Source organism: Anopheles coustani, chromosome 3 (assembly GCF_943734705.1).
Source record: "Anopheles coustani chromosome 3, idAnoCousDA_361_x.2, whole genome shotgun sequence".
Taxonomy (NCBI): Eukaryota; Metazoa; Arthropoda; class Insecta; order Diptera; family Culicidae; genus Anopheles; species Anopheles coustani.
In genome coordinates, this window is record NC_071288.1 from 78,337,303 (window position 1) to 78,357,656 (window position 20,354).

The window sequence follows — 20,354 nt, forward strand, 5'->3', positions numbered from 1 at the left end:
TGAAAAGAAAAATCAAAATTCAACGATAATAAGTATGAAAATGATTAAAAATAGTTTAACGATTAAATTTCAAATACTTTATCTTGTACTACTTTTGTATATAACTTTACTACTAAAAGTTCAAGTTCATTCAAAAGGATACTACTTTGAAAATATTACATCATCGTTTAAGATATCTGGCCCGGACTTTCGGTTACCTTTTAGTCATCTGGCCCTTTTCAGGAAATGTATGCCGACCACCGAGCTAGAGGATCCAACGTTGGGAGACTCTCCCAAATTCTAGAGCGAGATCTTCTAACTTGCTTAGGTTCTTTAGCTAACAGGAGCAGGATTTAAATATAGGCCGAAGCAAATTGAAATAAAATCAGACACTTCGAGTCCGTCTCGAAGCTGAACTTCTGGTATGTTCCCACAGACAGTCTCAGTTAGTTGTCTGACGTGTGAAGATCGTCTTCCAACGAAAGATATCCGAAACTAGCTAGTTCTGTTGGTAAAGTCTTGGCTCGGAACTAAGCGCTTGAGACGAGGACCAAAGGCAGCTGAATAGAGGGAGTCTCGCGTTGAAAACAACCAGCGCCGCGAACGGGTACCTTTGTGAATATGCATTATAGCAGATGAAAAGATCGGAAAAAAGTATTCGTTGAATATGCCTTTAAAATTGGAGTTAGGATCCATTTGGTCCGTAAAATTGTTCCTTGAAATGCCATTCATGTTTCGTGCGCATTTGCTTCTGCTGAACATTCAAGTTCTCGCGAGAAGGTTGTGCGTCTACACTTTTTGTCAAAGTCCGTCCTGACGTTGGCATCAAAAACGCGCCACGCTCTCTTACCTTTTTGTCGACCGAGCGAAGGGGGTTGTTGTTTATGCTCAAGCAGTTTCGGAACCAGTTTTGCCTCTGTCCGGCATGGTTTACGGTCGTAGAATTGTGGTGCGCGCCATCATTTTTTCGTTTTTGCGTTCTTATGTGCGATTCATTTGATTTAGTGCGTGATTACCAGTGTGCAAACGATTAGAAATCAAAAAGCGTGATGGATTTCAAGTGTCCGGTTTGCGATTTGTTCTTTGAAAAGCAAGATGATCTCGGGGAGCATGTAAAGGAAGCGCACACAACATTTTACTACGACAGTTATCTGTTCGTACCGATGGTGTTGAATGACGTCGCCACGATCGGCACATCGGTAGGGGCGGTCACTAATGCCACGACCGTTACGGTAGGTCACGCACACAACCAGCCAACAGTGTACGATAGTTTACGACGGAAACTCCACACCGGATGCGTCATCCGCCAGCTGATTAGTAATCCTGATACTGATTTGGAAAATCTCTCTCGCTCTCTTGTTTTCGTAGACTGGAGTTGATGGAGTCGAGTCGACGGATGGATGTTGTTTCTGCTGCGACGATGGAGCCGGTGGTGAAGGGGCCGGCGAGTGTGACTGCTGCGGGTGCGGGGACCTGTGCGGATGCGGCGACTGCTTCGGCTGCGCCGGAATTGCCAGCTGTGGAGGTCTGTGCAGTTGCCTCGAGTGTGGCGACGGATGTGGACTGTGCAGCTGCGGAGATTGTTGTGATTGTGGGGATTGCATCGGTTGTGGGGATTGCATCGATTGTGGGGATTGCTGTTCCTGTTCGATAATGTGACCCACTTCCGATAAGATAACGGGAGCTTCCGTCCATCCTATCAGTCCAAAGTGTTGTAATTTATCCGACCTATCAACTAATTGTATTTCCTCACTACTGGTGCCAATCGGAAAACGATTTTGATTGATCCGTGACAAGTGATTCCTAATGCCATGCAGATTGCTCTCATTCGTCGGCGAAATTATATATATCGCTAATACAGGGCTGCCTTAAACTCCTCAGTACAGTGTTTACTAGTGTCTTGGAGAACTGAACAGACTTACTCAATCGACCTTGTTAATACTTGTGGATCCCTCTTCTGGGATAGTTTAGGGATATAAGCGCATATGGTTACGGTAGGGTAAATGATGTCTTCTAGAGATAGAGAGATATTTGTTCGACTAAACTTATGTTAAAACAAACGAATTAAATGTTCTATGTTGTGTGTATCGTCCTTAAGCCTATTTCGAACAAACTGTTGTTTTTTTTTAATGTGGATCATCAATCATGTGCCGGTTATAAATTGGTAATTTTACACTGCCAATATAGCAAAGGGAACACAATACGCTTAGTAAGCAAAAAGAAATGACGAAAAAATACAGTTGAATCCTGAAGTAAATTTGGATAAATGTGAAACATGGTTTTTCTTTCGAATACGCAAAACTATTGCTTTGGTACCGTAAACAAACCGAATGAATGTAAAACATAAACAAACTCGAACGCTTCACCCAGGATACGCAAAACGTTGAAGGTGAGCTATGCTACTGTCTCACAGAGCTGTCATGTAGACATGTTTACAAAGCCAACTTCTGCGTAGCTTGTGCTTGCCTTATCAGCTATGCCGCTTTTACACTTGTGCAAAATTAACATCGTGCAGTAAAAATTTTGTCACACATAATTCCAACAAATCAATCCATATTGTGTTTGAACGTAAATCCTTTCAATCTGAAATAAGTAGATACAATCAAATAATGTGAATTAATGATCATAAAACATGTTTGTAACTCATAACACTTTTCGAATGCTGATTGTACAAAAAAGGCTGTGGTTTAAGAAAGATGATCAAAAAGTTGCTAGGATATGTAAAGCTTGTCAACACACCAAGTATGACCTATTAGTGATTGTCCTCTTCTGGTATACATTTTGGCATCATCTCACACAAAATTTCATAGTGATGGAAGTCTTGCAGAGCAGCAGGTGTATCAGCTACGACACTTTTAGGATGGAGAGGGCAACACGGAAGGAAAGTGGATGGAAGGTGCGCTACAATAGATTACGAACGGCGACCATCGCGGATGTAACGGACACGAGCACGTGTTGCAGGTGGTATAGGAAGGGCACATGAGTGTACTCTCTAATCTCTTGCTCATTGTCGACCGGGCGACGGATTGCTGTTTATGCTCACGCCGGGTCAGAACCAGTATTACTTTTGCTCGGCTAGGAAAAGGATTATAGCGAATCGTGTGTGACGCCGTCTTAATCGCTTGCTTTACTTCGTTTGATGTGATCCAGCGCGTGATATCTGATTTTATATTCTTTGGAAGTTTTATAAGAGAAAACAATAAAGCTTGATGGATTATAAATGTCCTCTCTGCGTGTCCTTTTACGAGACACAAGAAGCACTCGAGGAGCATATGAAGGAAGTACACCCAGCATACTACAACGAAACGTATCAGCACGTTCCGACGGTGTTGGATGACGTCGTCGCGATTATGGCATCGCCAGAAACCATCATAGCTGTCCAGCACGTAAAGGTAGGTCATGCACATCACCACTAAAAGTAGCACAACATTTTCGTCCAGTTAACTCCTTTCAATAGCAATGTTTTATTTATTGAAGTTTTTTGTCACTCTTGTTTCTGCAGAATGCAGTCGAATCGTCGGACGGATGTTGCTGTTGTGATTGTGGGGGCGACGATGGATGTGGGGATTGCGATGGCTGTGGGGATTGCGATGGATGTAAGGGTTGTTGTTCGATAATGTGAGCAACCTCCGATAAGGATGCTTCCGTCAATTTTACTGGTGAATTACGGTTTATCAGGCTTATCTACGAATTGCATTGCCAAACACGTCCAAATGGCAATCGATTGGGATCGTGACAATCTGTTTTCCAATGCCATAAATACTGGACTCCAGGTCGACGGAATACTATTCTGACTAAAATGTGATTTATTTTACACTTGTCCAACGTCGTGAAAATTTACACTCGTCCAACGTCGTCCAACGTCGTGAAATGTGATTTATTTTACACTCGTGAACGTCGTTGTTAATTGTTGTTTAGGAATTTCTTATAAGATAGTGATAAATTGCATAGCTTGATAAGTGTTATTATGGTCGTTGTGTGTTGTATGTGAGATAAGTTAATAAACCATTTGGTCAATATTGAAAATCAACCACGTGTTGGATTCGAATAACTTGTTCAAAAACTCCTAAACATAGTCCATTGAGCAAAAGAACAGAACGTGCTTAATGAATACAAATAAAGTCCGATACTGAATATGATCTGAGGAAGTGGAAACCCTTTTTGCTTTCCGTGCAAAAAAAAATAAAATCCGGCAAATGCGGATGCCCAACGTACCGAAAAACAGATACAGATGTCTACCATAAGCACAGATTAATGATCAACTGTTTCGGGCACGCCACACACACCGCGGTTGCCGCAGCATCTCAAGCTCTACCGCTCCAGAGCTTTTTAAACCGCGTCAAGTATTCAACCCAGAAATGGTGGGTTTTTCGTTTTGTATGGGAAAGACAACGCAGCGCGTTGTCAAAAAATTTGGATCGAGCACTTTTTTGAACGCCAGAAATGCCTTCAATTTCAAAAAAGGGACGTTACAATTATTGATATGAAGTTAGTTATTCAATAAACGATACCATGTTATTGTTTATTGTTCGTGTTAAGATGGTTTTCATTATTCGCGATATTTTTAGCTGTTTATTATGTTGAATATTAGGCAACGCGTAAGAAGTCAAACCGAACATGTAAACGGACGAACAGCAAATGTCAGCAGGGACATCAACCCGAGAATAAAAGTCTTTCTCTTTTGCTTCAACCCTCAAACGAACAGGACGTGTAACGTGATTGCTCTGCTAATCCGAATCTAATCGTTTCACATTTTAACAGGTTATGGGCCCAGAATCCCATAATGGCGGAATTAAATAAAACTCTCGGAATCGAAAGATTAATTGGACGCGAGAATTGGTCAACGTGGAAATTCGCCGTACAAACTTTATTAGAAGTCGAGGACCTTTGGGACGCTGTTCAACCAACGGTTAAAGCCGATGGAACATTGGAGGCAGTGGATCCAGTGAAAGATCGAAAAGCACGTGGAAAAATTATTCTATTATTGGAACCGCATAATTATTACCATGTGAAGGAGACTCATACTGCACAGAAAGCGTGGCAAAAGCTTTGTGAAGCGTTCGAAGAGACGGGCTTGACTCGAGAAGTCGGGTTGCTGTACAAGCTAATTCGAACCGACTTGGAGAGCTGCGGATCCATGGAAGCGTATGCGAATAGAATGATATCTACCTGCCACCAATTGAGCGCGATCGGGTTCGAAATTGCAGATCGTTTTGTTGGTGCGCTGCTTCTTGCCGGACTACCTGAACGCTACCAGCCGATGGTGATGGCGTTGAAAAATTCAGGTACGATCATAACGGGCGACTCGGTAAAAACAATTTTACTGCAAGAAGAAGAAGAGTCATCCCGTAGCGAGAGGATATGTGTCGCACGCGGTGATACACATACGGCACGCAAAACGAACCAGGGCAAAAGAAACGATCGGAAAGGCCCCAAGTGCTGGAAATGCAATAAATTTGGTCACATCGCCAGGCATTGCATTGAAAATTCAGCGAGTGCAAAGGGGAATGCGTTGGGTGCAGTGTTACTAAGTGTCGGTGAGGGAGCGGAGAGCGATTGGTATGTGGACTCGGGAGCCACAATGCATATGACGAGGAACCTGGAGCTCTTGGATGCTGTAAAGTATAAAAGTGGAACGATCGTGGCAGCAAACAAAAATGCAATGCAGATAAAAGCATGTGGTGTTGCACGAATCTACCCAGCGGAGAGCGATCTAGGGGGTGCTCTACCAGTTCACAACGTTCAGTATATTCCTGATCTTTCGATGAATTTACTATCGGTGGCCCAGATAGTAAAGAAGGGGAATATAGTCGTGTTTAATAACGAAGGTTGCCGGATAATCAACAACGATGGCAACGTTATTGCGACTGGAGAAATGGTGAACGATCTTTTCAAAATGGTGGAGAGGAACACGCGTAGACGAAATGACAAGGTAATGGCCTGCTCATCAAGTGTCTCGATGGAGATCTGGCACAAGCGTTTGGGGCACATAAACGCAAACAGCTTGCGGAAGCTGGCTAACGGTGTGGTTAGTGGTGTGATGATGAGCGATAAAGGTGCAATCAGTGACTGTCGAATTTGTCCCATGGGAAAACAAACGCGCCTGCCGTTTAGTAGTAGTGGAACGAGAGCTGATGGATTGCTAGAAGTAATACACTCGGATATCTCTGGTCCGATGGAAGTGCCATCGTTGGGAGGTAATCGGTATTATTTAAGTTTTATCGATGATATGTCACGACGAGTGTCTGTTTATTTTCTGAAAAGCAAGTCAGCAGATGAAGTATTAAAGTGCTTCAAGCATTTTCACGCAAAGGCAGAACGACAGTGTGGACGACAAATAAAGGTTCTACGAACCGACAATGGAAAGGAGTACATCAACGGAATATTTCAAGTGTACTTAGAGAAGCATGGCATACGGCATCAGACGACTAATGATTACACGCCAGAGCAGAACGGGATGGCAGAGCGTGCTAACCGTACCATTGTGGAGCGAGCACGATGCTTGTTATACGAAGCGAAACTACCAAAACCGTTCTGGGCGGAGGCTGTGCAGACTGCCGTATACTTAATAAATAGATCTCCTACGAATGGCCATGATTTGACTCCGGAGGAGGTGTGGAGTGGTCGGAAACCCGATTTAGCGCATATTCGGGTGTTTGGTACGAAAGCAATGGTTCAGATACCAAAGATAAAAAGACGGAAGTGGGACCCGAAATCCAGAGAATGTGTACTTACTGGATTCGAAGAAGACACGAAAGGGTATCGACTTTATGATCCAGCTGCGGGGTGCCTATTGAAAGGTCGTGACGTTATTTTCATCAATGAAGGTGGTGAAAATAATGAGGAGATTCCCAAAGGTGCTAGTAAAGTATTGCTAGATTTTAGTGAAGCACAGGGAAGCGACCAGTTGTGTGAAGACGAATCGGTGCGCGCAACGAATAGCACAGTTGGAGTGAACGATACATCATCGCAGGCCGGCATGAATACTCCATCAACTACTGCGAGTGAGCAAGTGTCTCCGGCAGTGAGACGAAGTACACGTCAGCATAAAGTACCGGAAAAGTATAAGGACTATGTGATTTCCAGAACGAAACCAACAGGTTTTGCATCGTCGGACGATAGCAGTGATGTTGATTATGCTAGTCCGGAAGACGAACCAGATGGGATTGCTGCATGTCAACGAGAATTGTCCAGCGACGAACCGAAGAGCTTTGCAGAGGCAATGGATTCCTTGGATGCTGATAAGTGGAAGCAAGCTATGGCAGAAGAGCTGGAATCAATAGATGCTAATGAGACATGGACGTTAGTGGATTTGCCTCCAGGACGTAAAGCAATTGGGTGCAAATGGGTTTATAAACGTAAAACCGATGCAGATGGGAAATTGTGTCGATACAAAGCCCGTTTAGTCGCACAAGGGTTTAGCCAGCAGTATGGAAAGGATTACGACGAAGTATTTGCTCCAGTAGTCAGGCAAACAACCTTTCGTACTTTGATGTCAGTAGCAGCTAAAAGGAAAATGATGATAAAGCAATATGACATCAAAACCGCATTCTTGTATGCTGAGCTAGATGAGGAGATTTACATGCGACTTCCGTGTGGTGTGAATGCTGATGGAAAAGTCTGTAAACTGAATAAGGGTCTTTATGGACTGAAACAGGCGGCACGATCATGGAATTTGAAACTGCACGAGGAGTTGAAACGCCAAGGTTTTACCAGTTGTTTGGCAGACACCTGTTTATATCGAAAGCAACAACTAGGAAAATGGTGTTACGTGCTCGTCTATGTAGATGATTTGATAGTGGCTGGTGAAGATCCCGGAATGATTTCATCTTTACTTACGGGACTACAGAGTTCCTTTGAAGTTAATGTTATCGGGGACGTTTGTTTCTTTTTAGGAATCGAAATAGAAAAGGACAAACGAGGAGATTATTTCCTGAGCCAGAGGAAGTACATAAGCGACGTGATCAAAGCTAGTGGCCTAGTCGATGCGAAGATCTCCTACATTCCTCTCGACCCCGAATACGTTAAGACTGAAGAAGAAGGTGATGCACTTCCAAGTAATTACGACTATCAGAAAATGATCGGTAAGCTACTGTATATAGCGATTAATACGCGACCAGACATCGCAGCAGCCGTTTCGATCTTAAGCCAGAAAACGGTAAGACCCACACAAAGAGATTGGAATGAAGTGAAAAGGGTGGTACGATACTTGAAGGGAACAAGCGAGTTTCGTTTGCGGCTAAGCAAGATAGGTACAAGAAACGGAGTGATCGGATACTGCGATTCTGATTGGGCAGAAAACAAAAAGGATAGGAAATCGAACAGTGGTTACGTATTTCAAGTGAATGGTGGCACAGTTAGTTGGGCATGTAGGAAACAGAGTTGTGTGTCACTTTCAACCACAGAAGCAGAGTTCATAGCATTATCGGAAGCAATGCAAGAGGCAACATGGCTTAGATTACTTCTAAAGGAACTTAACGACGAACAAGAAGTTATAGTCTACGAAGATAATCAGAGCTGTCTTAAACTATTAGATGGAGAAAAGTTGAGCAATAGGACCAAGCACATTGCTACGAGATATCACTTTACGAAAGATCTAATCAAGAAAGGTGATATGAAATGTGCATACTGTCCTTCGGAAGAAATGATAGCTGACCTCCTTACAAAACCTTTGGCGAGATTGAAAATGCAGAAACTCGTAGAAATGATAGGTTTGGCTGTATAGATTTAGGAGGAGCTAATTGAGTAATAATTACGCGTTGAGGAGGAGTGTTGAATATTAGGCAACGCGTAAGAAGTCAAACCGAACATGTAAACGGACGAACAGCAAATGTCAGCAGGGACATCAACCCGAGAATAAAAGTCTTTCTCTTTTGCTTCAACCCTCAAACGAACAGGACGTGTAACGTGATTGCTCTGCTAATCCGAATCTAATCGTTTCACATTTTAACATATTATTCCAAAATTCCATGTGAATAATAAATGTTTCTTAATTTGATTTTACTTTCCCGTGTTGACAATGGTGAAAAGGATGGAAGGAATACTTCTAGAAACTATTTAACTCCCTCGATGTGTTTTCTTGTTTGGGGGTACTTTAACATCCGCGCTGGGTGCCGGTTCCTCTCGCCTTTCCCATTCCATGTCTTTCACCGCAGAGACCGCTTTCTCTCCTCAAGGCTTCTGTGAACTTTTCACCATGCACTGTCCAAGCGTTTTCGTTGGCCAGGCTGAGTCGGTGGCCCCTGGCCCTACGGGCCTTGCTCATACCCCCTGTGACATCCACACTTGCAACCTGATGGAGATCAGCGAGGGTGTTTGGTGTGGTGCCTAATAACGGGCACTTGCTGTATGCTGACGAAGTAAAATTATTCCTTCCCATATCCTCTCCTTCCGACTTCATACTCCTTCAAGAATCCCTCAACCGTTTTGCACATTTAATTGTTGTGTTATATCCTTCAGTCGATCCGCTGGGGTGACCCACGACTACTATATTGGTAGGGTAGCTTTGTAGTGGGTGTCGGCTATCAAGGGCCTTGGGGTGTGGCTGGATGTCACCTTGTCCTTCTGCGGGCAGGCTTATATCTCGCCTAGCGTCGGAGGTGCGGGACCCGCGCTGCTTGCTGGCGCTTTACTGTTGTTGGGTCAGACGGATGCTCGAGTATGCTTCCGGGGTATGGACCCTAACAGGTGTCATTGCCGTGGGACGGTTAGAAGGGGTGCAGAGATGCTTCACGCGTCTGGCGGTGAGGCGTCTTCTCGGCAGCAATGCCTCCTCCCTCCCGCCTTACGAGTCGCGGTGTCAATTGTTGGGTCTATCCTCAATTCAGACTCGCCACCGGAACACTCAAGCTACTTTCATCGCCCAACTTCTCCTGCACTCCACTGACGCCCCGGAACTCCTGTCCCATATTCCTCTCTATGTCCCTTCCTATATCCTTCTGGAAAGGTCACCTTTCCTTATTCCCACCAGCCGTACACATTTCTCCCAGAATGATCCATTTTGTCTGCGCCATGTATTCCTTCAATAGCTCTAGCCACTTGTTTGACTACAACGTCTCCATCCCTTCCTTTCGTTCACGTCTTACCAATATAATAAAACCATTATCAGTAAACGTTGTAGAATGTCTTCATAGAATGGAAAATATAACGTCGCATATATAAGTGTAAATTTATAACGACCTAATACAGTTTCCCTATCATTGAAACGAGAATATTAGAACACTCGTTTAGTTGTCCGTTATAGTTAACGTTGAATATTTGAATTGTTTTGAAAAGACAAATCAGAGCTTTCGGTAGAACGGGACATCTTTGAGATAGAGCGAGAGGCTTCGCGGCTACGCAAAACGCGCTAGGATCAAGCAAATCGAGTAGTTTCTGCGTTGTCAAATTTGACAACGCGCTGCGGAACGCGGTCTGTGTGGCAGCGGCATTTGGTTTGGTTCAACACTTTGGTGCCCGAAGCTTGTGCTTACTATACTAGAGTCAGCTAGTGATGGGGACAATCCTAAAGTTTTTTAATACTCCGAATCCCTCCCGTTTTGTTACCTTTGAAGTCTAATTCGCAGATCAATTGACCGGAAATCTCACTTGAAATTACTTCACATTACTTTATAATATTGGTTCTTTTTTTTAAATAAACATTGAACTGCAAACCTAATAATTTGAAGATTTAATCCGGATTGCTCTGACTGAACTAGCACAAGACATTGAACTCCGCAAAGGAACTCTATTGCAAAAGGACATTTGCTGTCAGTGTACAAAACCTACCTGGAGGATAAAATCGCTAAACGCATCTTCAGCGTTTACTTTTGAAACATATTTATCCTTCCATGGACGTCCTTTAGCAAACGACCGTACACGGTGTCCCCGACAAGCGACAAACAACACTTCTGCGTTGAGAAGTTCGTGCACAGGTTTCCCGTGGTGCGGTACCAAATCTTATGTCGGATTTCAGTATGGAAAACTGCGGATCCTCATCGTGGTGTGCTAACATGTGGTGAATGGAACAAAGTTTTGGGCGGGCCCAACAACTGGCACACATTTTACCTCACACAACACGAAGTCCTCGGTAGGTTTTAATTTTCCGCCAAGTGGCCCAAAGCGGAAATTGTTTGTGAACGAGATGGATGGATCCGATAGCGTAATGATGAGCTTCAAGTGTCCACTCTGTGATATGCCCATCGAGTCCCAGGAGAAGCTGAAGCAGCACATCAAGATCACCCACAGCCATTACTACTACGATACGTATCTGTTTCCGCCGGAAATGCTCTTCCCGGGCGCTTCATCCAGTGCAACGGCACATGTGGAAGGCGTTATAAGCAACGAGCCGGTAAGACACTGAAAAAAAGTCAACGGTTACTGCGTTGCTAAATATACATATGTTAACGATGGATTTATGTTTCCATAGCTATCCACACCGGATGTGACAATCGAACCAGTCGAAGAAGAGTGCTGCACTTGCTGTGCGTTCGAAGAGTCCGGTCCGGGTGGTGACTGTGGGTTCTGTGACTGCGCGGACGATGGTCAGGGCGAGTGTGACGACTGTTTGGTGATGTAAAGTCGGCGTCCGTTATACATCCGTTTACTTTCATTTACCATGCCACAAGCACCATCTCCACCCATTATTCCAACTTCAAAAGCTTTATCTTTCCCTTACGCGATCGATGCAAGCATCCCTGGGAGATGAGGACGGATGAAACATTTTCTATGAAACAAAGATGAAAAAATTCACACGATCTAGGGGGTTGCAATGAGAACATCATTTGCTCGAAAGTGCCTACAATATTTTCTAGAGGAATACCCTCTAAAAAAATGATAAAGCAGTGAGCAGTACCAGAAACAGCCACATTTGGAACACACCGATATTTTTATATTTCCAAATGAAATCACCCTTTGCCATTCAACCGGAAAACGAGCGGAAATTTCTAAGGACGAATTTATGGTGGCAAAACCACAGCAGAAGTTAAAAATAACATAAAATGCAAATCAAAGGCACGTGTCCGCTATCCTGCTCTTCTCACAAACTACTCCCTCCAAAGACTGCATCCGCCCACCGGTGAAATCGAAAAGAAAAGAGAGAAGAATTCCGGAACCACGAACCTTACCCTCTGGAACCACCCGAATATCGAATCGAATCCGTATGGCAACCTGTAACACCTACTGAAATCGATAGATCAATAACGAATGCCAAAAACCACCGATTAAGTATTAAGCCTATTTACGACCGAGTACAAGAAAGGTACTTTTACATTATTTTCGTTTGTTTTAACCTGCGATATTTGTATTTTATGAGAACTAAGTTTTCCTAGCTAATGGATTTTTTTTTTGTATTTGAGAAGTCCTCGATGTAGAGACTAATTGTTAGTGTTCAAACCCATAGCTTGGCCAATGATGTTTAGACAGAACGAGGTAGTATTAAACAATAAGCGAGTAGTGAGAGCAAAAACTGTAACAATTTTACTCATCGTTAACATGGTAGAGGTAGAATTTATGTCTGGGAAGTGGAAGAGTGCTGTTCAGGATGGAGATGACTGCAACCGCAATCTCCTTGCGACCTGTTGTTAGTTGTTAGGCGAGAGGTGAACGCGAAAGTTAATGGCAATATTTAGACGTATCAGCTCAACGCAAATGGAAACTATTAATCGTCCTTTTTTAACTCTTATGAAACAACAACCAACAAACATTGCTCATCCGCTGTTCATAACTTACTCAATCAAGAATGGTGATATAAACTAGGACCGTGCAGGGAAAAAGAATGCGACCTATATTAAGAATCGCACGTTAACAGAAAGAGGGTAAGCCAGCAGCGCACGGGAAACAAATTATATACTGAAGTAGTGAACCGTTATCGAAACGATACTCAACTGACGAATAACACAATATTACTCTTAGTACTTCCCGATCCGCTCTATCCATTAGTGTCCTTTAGCAAGGACACGATAACACAATTTCGCAACTCGTAGAGTACAAGACTGTAGTGTAACACTGTAGTGCAGGGCACCAAGTGCTGATGTAAAACTGATGGAATTGTATTTCTAGTCGTTTGTATGTTAAGTTTTGTTCTCCTCGTTTTGGGATAGCTTAAGAGAATGGAAAAAACACAAAAACCGTACAAACCGGGAAATAAACGTGTAGAAATTGGTATATGGTCCCTTCCAACGCTTGTTGAATCGTTCGGAGGAAAAGGTTTAGATACACTTAGACAACACGTCTCGATAGGCTGTTTGACCCGCTTAGTGAATTGTTAGTTCCCGCTTCCGTGTAGGTCTTCCGATGCTTCGGTGTCTGTAGCTGTGTCTTCTGAGGAAAGTTTATCGCACAAGCCACACTCTATTTGCATTTGGAAGAGAGAGGGGAGTCAAAAAAAAAATGAAGAAAAACTATTTATTTGCACTATGAACCTTTTTGATGGAAATGATACAAAACAAAAAATTAACGTTTGGATGTACGTACGTATACATTTTGTACCTTAAGAAAACCAAAACGGGCGTTTATGAGCCCAATGGCTCACCAAATTTACCGAACAAACTATTAAACAAGATTTGAAGAAAGAAAACATTTAAATAATTGGCAAGCACAACAAAATCGACATGTCATTAACTGAAGTAACCGTAACGTAAAGTACACAATACTGTTAGAACTCAACCCATAGATGATCGGACCCACCATTTAGTACCGAACGCAAGTCTCTCTGATACTCATTAGCATAATAACCGTGACGAAAAGCAATCGATGTGTCCAGCTGGAATGGAGCATGCTTCTAATGGAATAATCCACAGGCCTGCCGGAAATGCCATAATCGGCCATAATTGATGAGAATAAATATTACACAAATCTTAGTCGAAGAAGAGTTGAAATTAGTAATGGTACGGAAAGAAATAAAAATAGACACATGTTAAAAGGCCAACAACATGAACGTGTTGAGGTGTATTCCCATATTGGGAAAATGAATTGCGAGATTCAGTACTTTCTACAAGTGTTTATTTCGAACAACAACACCCGCATTGTCGCCAGTTGCTTTTCTGTGCTAGAATGCCCGTTCCTTTACTGGAAGGAAATTAATCGACCAGGGAATTGGAAAGGGGGGACAAAAATTCGCATCGCCAATGAGGAAAGTTTAAGCATTCAGATGAAACAGATTGCGGAATCCCTTTAGGCAAGAGGAAAATTCAGCAAGCGGACAAAGTAACAAAATACGAGGTAAACGAGAAAACCATCAGAAAGCGGGACCGGAGGAAAATGATTTCCTTATCGGGCAGTAATCGGTCGGTTGACCAGAAGCAAACGCTTCGCTCAAACACTGCTCGCCAATAACGCGCGTTACTCCCAGCCTGGTTGCCGGTGTTTATGGGGGGGGATGGTGGAAAAAAATAGGAAAAGTTTAAACCAACCTTCGAAGCTGTCCTGCGGGATCAAGCCACTTCTCCGGAGCAGTGGGATCCTCCGGGAAACCCCTTTTTCCGTCGATACGATTTCATCGTTCATTTATTTATTCAAAACAGAACCCGGTGCTGCACCACCACAGCTCGGGCTAAAAGTTTCCCGGTTGGTGCAATCCCTCCGGGGTTCAAACTCCAACTTCGGGCTAACGATTTCCCGGATGGACACGATGTGATCGCTTCATCGAGTGGATAGGGGCGCTCCTCGGGGCCATCGGAGTGTGAAAGTTGGATTTGCCAATGTTTGCATGTTTACCCCCGGATGTGGATGTTTTTCATTCACCTTCCCTGCGTGTGTGTGTGTGTGTTATCGCATGTGTGTCCAGCAGTATTCAAACACACAAGTCGCAAGTGTCCAGCACGGTGGTTACGTGAGCGAGTGGAAAATGTTCAATGTTTCCCACCGGATTCTTCTGGCCACATGTTTCTTCTTTCTTGCTGCGTTGCTTCAACGAAACACATAAAAAGAACATTTGCAAAAAGTACCATAAAAAGGCAAATGTTAAACGTTACTGCGAGGAACAACAACAAGCCAAATGGCCGCCTCGTATCAAGAATGTAGTTTTATTTATTCTTCTTTTTGTGCGAGTTTTTGTTTTATTTGGGCATTGCCTGTAGAAGGGGGGTGAAAATCGAAGGAAAACCGTGAACAACTAATGCGTATACTTCGGCCCAAACGGTAAGCTTTTTTAACATCACCCAGCGGACGACAGAATTGTCCCAAAACCTGTTCGAATGTTGCGTCGGATTGTTCCCACACCGATGGACAGATTGTTGTCCTCGTCCGTTGCTCGTTCCATATTTTCCCATTTCGAAGCGGGAGGGAATTTCGTGGCGGACGGTGGTAACACTGAGGTTGACGTATAAATCCTTCCAGACCACAGGAAAATATTCTAACTTTGGGCCTTTTTATTGGTGATTTTCTTTGTTCTTAGCCTGCTTTGTTTCGCTACAGGTTTACTTTTCGTCTCAACCCCTGGAAGAAAAACAAAACCTGGGATGTCCAACACGGCCAGTTGAACCGAAGCTGACCAGCTGTAAATGTTTTTCCCTCAGAGAAAAAGTTTCCTCTTACTGGACATGGATAATTTCCATGCCTGTCGATGGATTTTTATGGGAGTTGTTTGGAAAGTGAACATGTTCAATTTTTCTTCTGCGAAGCTCCCGGGATGGGACGGTGGGAGGGTTCGGTAATTTATCCAACATTTTTTTCCATTACGACGGACAAGAGAAACCTTTCCAGTTAAATGGTTTGTAGATGCAATGCGAGCTTCTGTTTCATCGGGCAGCGAAAAACTTGTTTCGTCAACAAAATGTTGATCTTTATGTATAACTTTGTTGATTTTACTTGCCGATAGTTGTATACCTATCAAAAGATAGCTGCTTTGCTCATTGAGTAAACTGACAATGAGAATGAACGTACCAAGTAGTAGAAGCAGGAATACTGCTTATGTTTCTCAATATTCACATATTCTATTATATTTCTCAATATTCATATTTTGAGCCCAGCTGATTTCTAAAGAGAAACTAAACATTTGAACAAATTTGAAAGAAATAACTGAACAAGTAACACAAAATTTGTAGAACCTGAATTTCGCCAACGAATTCGATACATTTAATTTAAAAAATTACCTTCTATAGCACATTAACGAAACATTAGTGATTTTAATTCAGATCCTCCAGCCAAAACCCGGACTCCAGACAAGCTGTATATCAGTTTTTGTTTAAAGCATAAGCAAAAGAATAAAAGTTCGACTGAGGATACAAGTCTGCAATTTTCTTCAACCGAGCTCCATTATCTATGATCGACGAAAAGCGAAGGAAAGTTTCTTCGAAGGCGAAGGAAAGAAAGAACCCTTAGTTCTATCATGGCCGATTTGCGGGACAGGTTTATAAGTTACTTTTAAGTTCAATTATGTTCAAATTTTGATCTTTCAGAGCGTGACTGACATTTGGCTTCTCTTGATAGAAGTAGATACGAATTTAAAGTTTACGAATTTTCGAAGTCTATCGAAGTAATAATACGTAATGCTTGCAAATGAAATCTTACTAGACGCTGGGCAAAAGTATTCGAACAAAATAACGACGGCCAATAAGAACAAGCAAATTCAACCAAAAACTATAAAGCACGAACATTTGCTTTTGAATGTACCATATCAAACCCATCCGTTGGATGTTCCTCGGAACCAGAGATTCGTTACCGAGCAAAGCTTAATGTTACTTCGTTCGAGGAGAAAAATGTGTCTTTAGTTTTACAAAATAAAAAGAAAGGGAAAAACGGTGTGTGAAGTTTCTCTGATGGCGAAAATCAAAGCAAAAGTTAACCTTTCCGGCAAACTTTCCCTCCCACAGGCCGAGGGGGATGGGAGAAAAAACCCGTCGAATAACGTGGCGCGCGAGCCGAACCGAAAAACCCGTGCCTCGCTCGAGGTCGACTCGGCAAGTCCACTAAAACTAAATCCGAGATGCAAAAGTCAGCAAGTTGCCGGGCGTGTGGTGAGACACCGGCCACCGGCGCAGGCAGTCGAGCATGAATCGTTGCTTTATTGCCGCTATTTAAATGCAAATTTTGTAATTTACATCTTTCCATCCTTGCTTGCCTAGGGACCTGCCGGCCCCGGATCCCCGTTTGGCTGTTGATGCTGTTGCTGGTCTTGCGAAAATCTCTATCCCTCCCGTGCCAGCGACCCCCCACCGTTTACTCGTCCCGCCCTTCCCGGGGGGCGGGAGAGGCGATGTGGTGGCCAGTTTTGGGTTGCACTCTGGTTGAGCTTCTAACGGGAAGTGTGTGTAATGGACGTGCTGCAAACCCATCGCTCGCTACCAAGGATGGTTGTGGGCTCCCTCCTCCTCCGCCTCCTCCCCCCTCCCCCCCACTCGCCCTCCTCTTCTTCAGTCTTTCTGCAGCAATCCTCAAATTACGCCCTAAGTCGCACCGAAAAGGGATAATCGTAAAAATGCGAAACTGCAGCAAAGCCTTTTCCGTTCTGCTCGATATTCCACTTTTCGCTGGGACGAATTTTCGCGCTCGCCTTTTGTTTCCCTTCTTGTCACTGAGCCACCTCCTTCGACCATCGACATCTTACGGGCCTGTAAGTGCACGGTAAGACTTTTCCTTCTTTTGGCAGGATTTTCCTTGTTTCTTAGCGGGGGTTTCCCTTACTTTTGTTGGTCCGCGTGTGTGTGTGTGTGTACAGATTTACGGTTCTTTGTGCGTTTTTCGGTGCTTCGGTGCAGGGCCATGAATTTTCATTCCAAGCGGTCGTTGCCAGTCGGTTCCGTGGTTGGTTAGGGATATTTTTTTTCCATTCTCTCCGCCTTTCCCTCGGCAAGAAAATTACCAATTAGTGCCTCCCCAATCCCATTTGCGTCGAAGAAGACACCGGCGAACCGAACGACGGGTGCAGTCAATGAATAAATTAAAACGACTTAATTTGTGGCGGTTTTGCAAAAGCGGAAAACCACCGAACCCGGGAAAGAAACAACCAGGATCAACTGGGCGCCTTTACGCCGGTAAAGAAAAAAGAAATGCAAAGGTGGACCACCATTCGGTGTGTCAAAAATGGACAAATTTTGTGAAAAATTGCTTCCATTTCGTAATTGCAATTTCTTCTACTTGAGAAAAACCCGGGAAGGTGTTTGTAGTCTTTTGAAAACTCATAATGTATTCCACCGACTGCAGAGACTCGGTTGCTCGTTGCAGGATGCAATATTTTTCGAGCCGGTGGACAATTCTTTCCCATGATTTACTGGAACGTTAAGCGAAGGCGTCGCTATTTCCAGCTCGCTACCCTCGGGGAATCGCCGTCGACTCTCTCCGTGGCTCGGCAGGAGGACAGCATGGATGTGTTCATTTATTCTTTTCGTTTCGTTCAGTTTTGTCCAACCAAAGATGACGATGTTCTCTCGCGTGTTGTCCGTTCCGTGGAAGGGTGTGAAATTTGCAGTGGCAAAACGTGTGAGGACAAACCCAACAATCCCTCAAGCAAAACAGCAACAACAAAAACACACTTTCCCGGGAGGGTGGAATGTGATAACACAACGGACGCGAATGAAATCTCTAAAGCATGCTTGCACTTCTTTTGTCTTTGCCCATCCAATAAGGCTCCATCCCGAGACCGGCGGGGAGTTGCAGTCGCTTCCGAAGCAAGCGCCTTTGGCGAACAGATGAAATAACAATCAACCTCTGACACTCACCCTTGGGTATATGTCGTTCTTCCTGCTCTTCTTACTTTTCTTTTTGGCCATCCTCGGAGTCAAATCTTTTGACCCCGGCTTTTTAATCTTTGCCGTCGGTTGGTTGCTCGTGGATCTAAAACTAGGGGAGGCCGGTTGGAACGCTTTTGTGTGCGTTGAGTAAAAAATATTCATGAGCCTTGGATTTTTTGTTTTGATGCTTTTCCGCGATTGAAGATTTTTGTGCAATTGCAATTTTCCTCTGCACGCCGTCGGAGGGAGCCAATGAGGGCATGTTCGTGCTACTAAATGTCCTTGTTTTGCTTTAGAAAGAAGGAAGCGTCGTTCACACACCAGCGGGTTGCGATTGAAGACTGACACAAAGCCGCGGCCTGGATGCAGTCTTCTAAGCGGGCGTAAAATTAGCTCGAAGCTGCTGGATAATTAGTTCGCTACTACGCGGGACAAAACTAAGTAGAAAAGGACATGAAAAGAAACGCTAGGATAGTGGCAATCTCGTGGAAATACGTTTTTCATCAGCCACAAAGCCTACTATTTACAAGAGAAAATACGTTCTCTAGATCAAAGGAAAGCTAATGAGAGTGTATTAAAAGCATCTTTGCGGAGGAAAATTACAAAACAGATACCATCTGCTTGGGCCAGATTTTCTAAGAGTTATCAGTTAACGGGAAAAAAAATGTTGAGGCGAATTTAACATTAGGTAAAAAATATTACCATTCCTTTTTATCTATATGTTTAATATATTTGATTTGGAAAGTTTGAAAAATATACGTGAAGAAATGAAAAATGAAAAATAATGAAGACATACAATTCAAAAAAAGCATATTAACATATTATATAAATGAAGACTAAATGAAAATATAAAGAAATTAATATAAAATTTAAATGAAATTAAGTAAATAAAATAACTCTTTTAATTAAATAGAAAAACGCAGACAGCGAAAACCAGAGCAAGAGAAATTAGTAAAAATAATTTGTGAATAAATGACACAAATGGCTGTAGAGACAACTCGATCCGTAGACTCGCACTTTCATACGCGTGCACAAGTTTGTGTTGTCCAAAGCGTCGTTTGTTATATATTTTGTATAACGTTCCATAACTCCTCTATCACAGCAATGATGATGAAGCTGTTACCGAATCCGACAGGCAAGCCCTGGACGATTAATCCGCCACTGCATTGAAAGGAAAGAGACAACGAACGGTAAAAAAATGGGAAACTGAAGCCCACAATCTAGAACGTTCTGTAAACTACAGTAAATCTCATTTACTTTACATTCGTACGGTTCGGGAACTCGTTCGTTTGTTCGTTGGGCGTGCAGTTTAGTCACAGGGAGTTTTCCGTTTCCGTGGTTCAACTTATGGGCTTACTCCCAGAGGATTTCGCTTTCCCAGCCGCTTTTGGCCAGAGTTTCCGGTTCCAGTTGTGCGAGGCCCATCGAGAGCCAATTTATCCCGAAGGCTACGGCACGACGGCGGTGGCTTAAGTTGAAATATTTAGGATTGCTATCGACTCGGCATGGCGGCTGGCACCGTGAGAGATGATGAAGTTTTACTCAGTCTTCCTTTCTAACCCCCCCAGCCCAGGACACGAAGGATAAAGTGCGAGCTGCAGGGAAAAGTGCAACGTTCGTTCGTTCGTTCGTTCATTTTGTTCTTTCGCTCCCCCAGCAGGTTAGTTAGTGGAAGTTTATAGTGTTCACAACTTGCACCGTTGTTCCAGCGTCCTAGTGTGCCATGAG

The 20,354-nt window shown here is 43.4% G+C and overlaps 2 protein-coding genes across 2 annotated transcripts; both read left to right on the forward strand.

The window, feature by feature from the left end:
- Positions 1-913: 913 nt before the first annotated feature.
- On the forward strand, positions 914-2,217 carry LOC131261064 (keratin-associated protein 5-3-like). The gene is made up of 2 exons (XM_058262963.1): positions 914-1,211; positions 1,348-2,217. Exons 1-2 carry the CDS (start codon positions 1,029-1,031, stop codon positions 1,636-1,638), a joined length of 474 nt encoding a protein of 157 aa, XP_058118946.1. The 5' UTR covers positions 914-1,028; the 3' UTR covers positions 1,639-2,217.
- An 8,541-nt stretch (positions 2,218-10,758) lies between these two features.
- Positions 10,759-11,593, forward strand: LOC131261065 (uncharacterized). The gene is made up of 2 exons (XM_058262965.1): positions 10,759-11,308; positions 11,387-11,593. Exons 1-2 carry the CDS (start codon positions 11,102-11,104, stop codon positions 11,534-11,536), a joined length of 357 nt encoding a protein of 118 aa, XP_058118948.1. The 5' UTR covers positions 10,759-11,101; the 3' UTR covers positions 11,537-11,593.
- Positions 11,594-20,354: the final 8,761 nt, after the last annotated feature.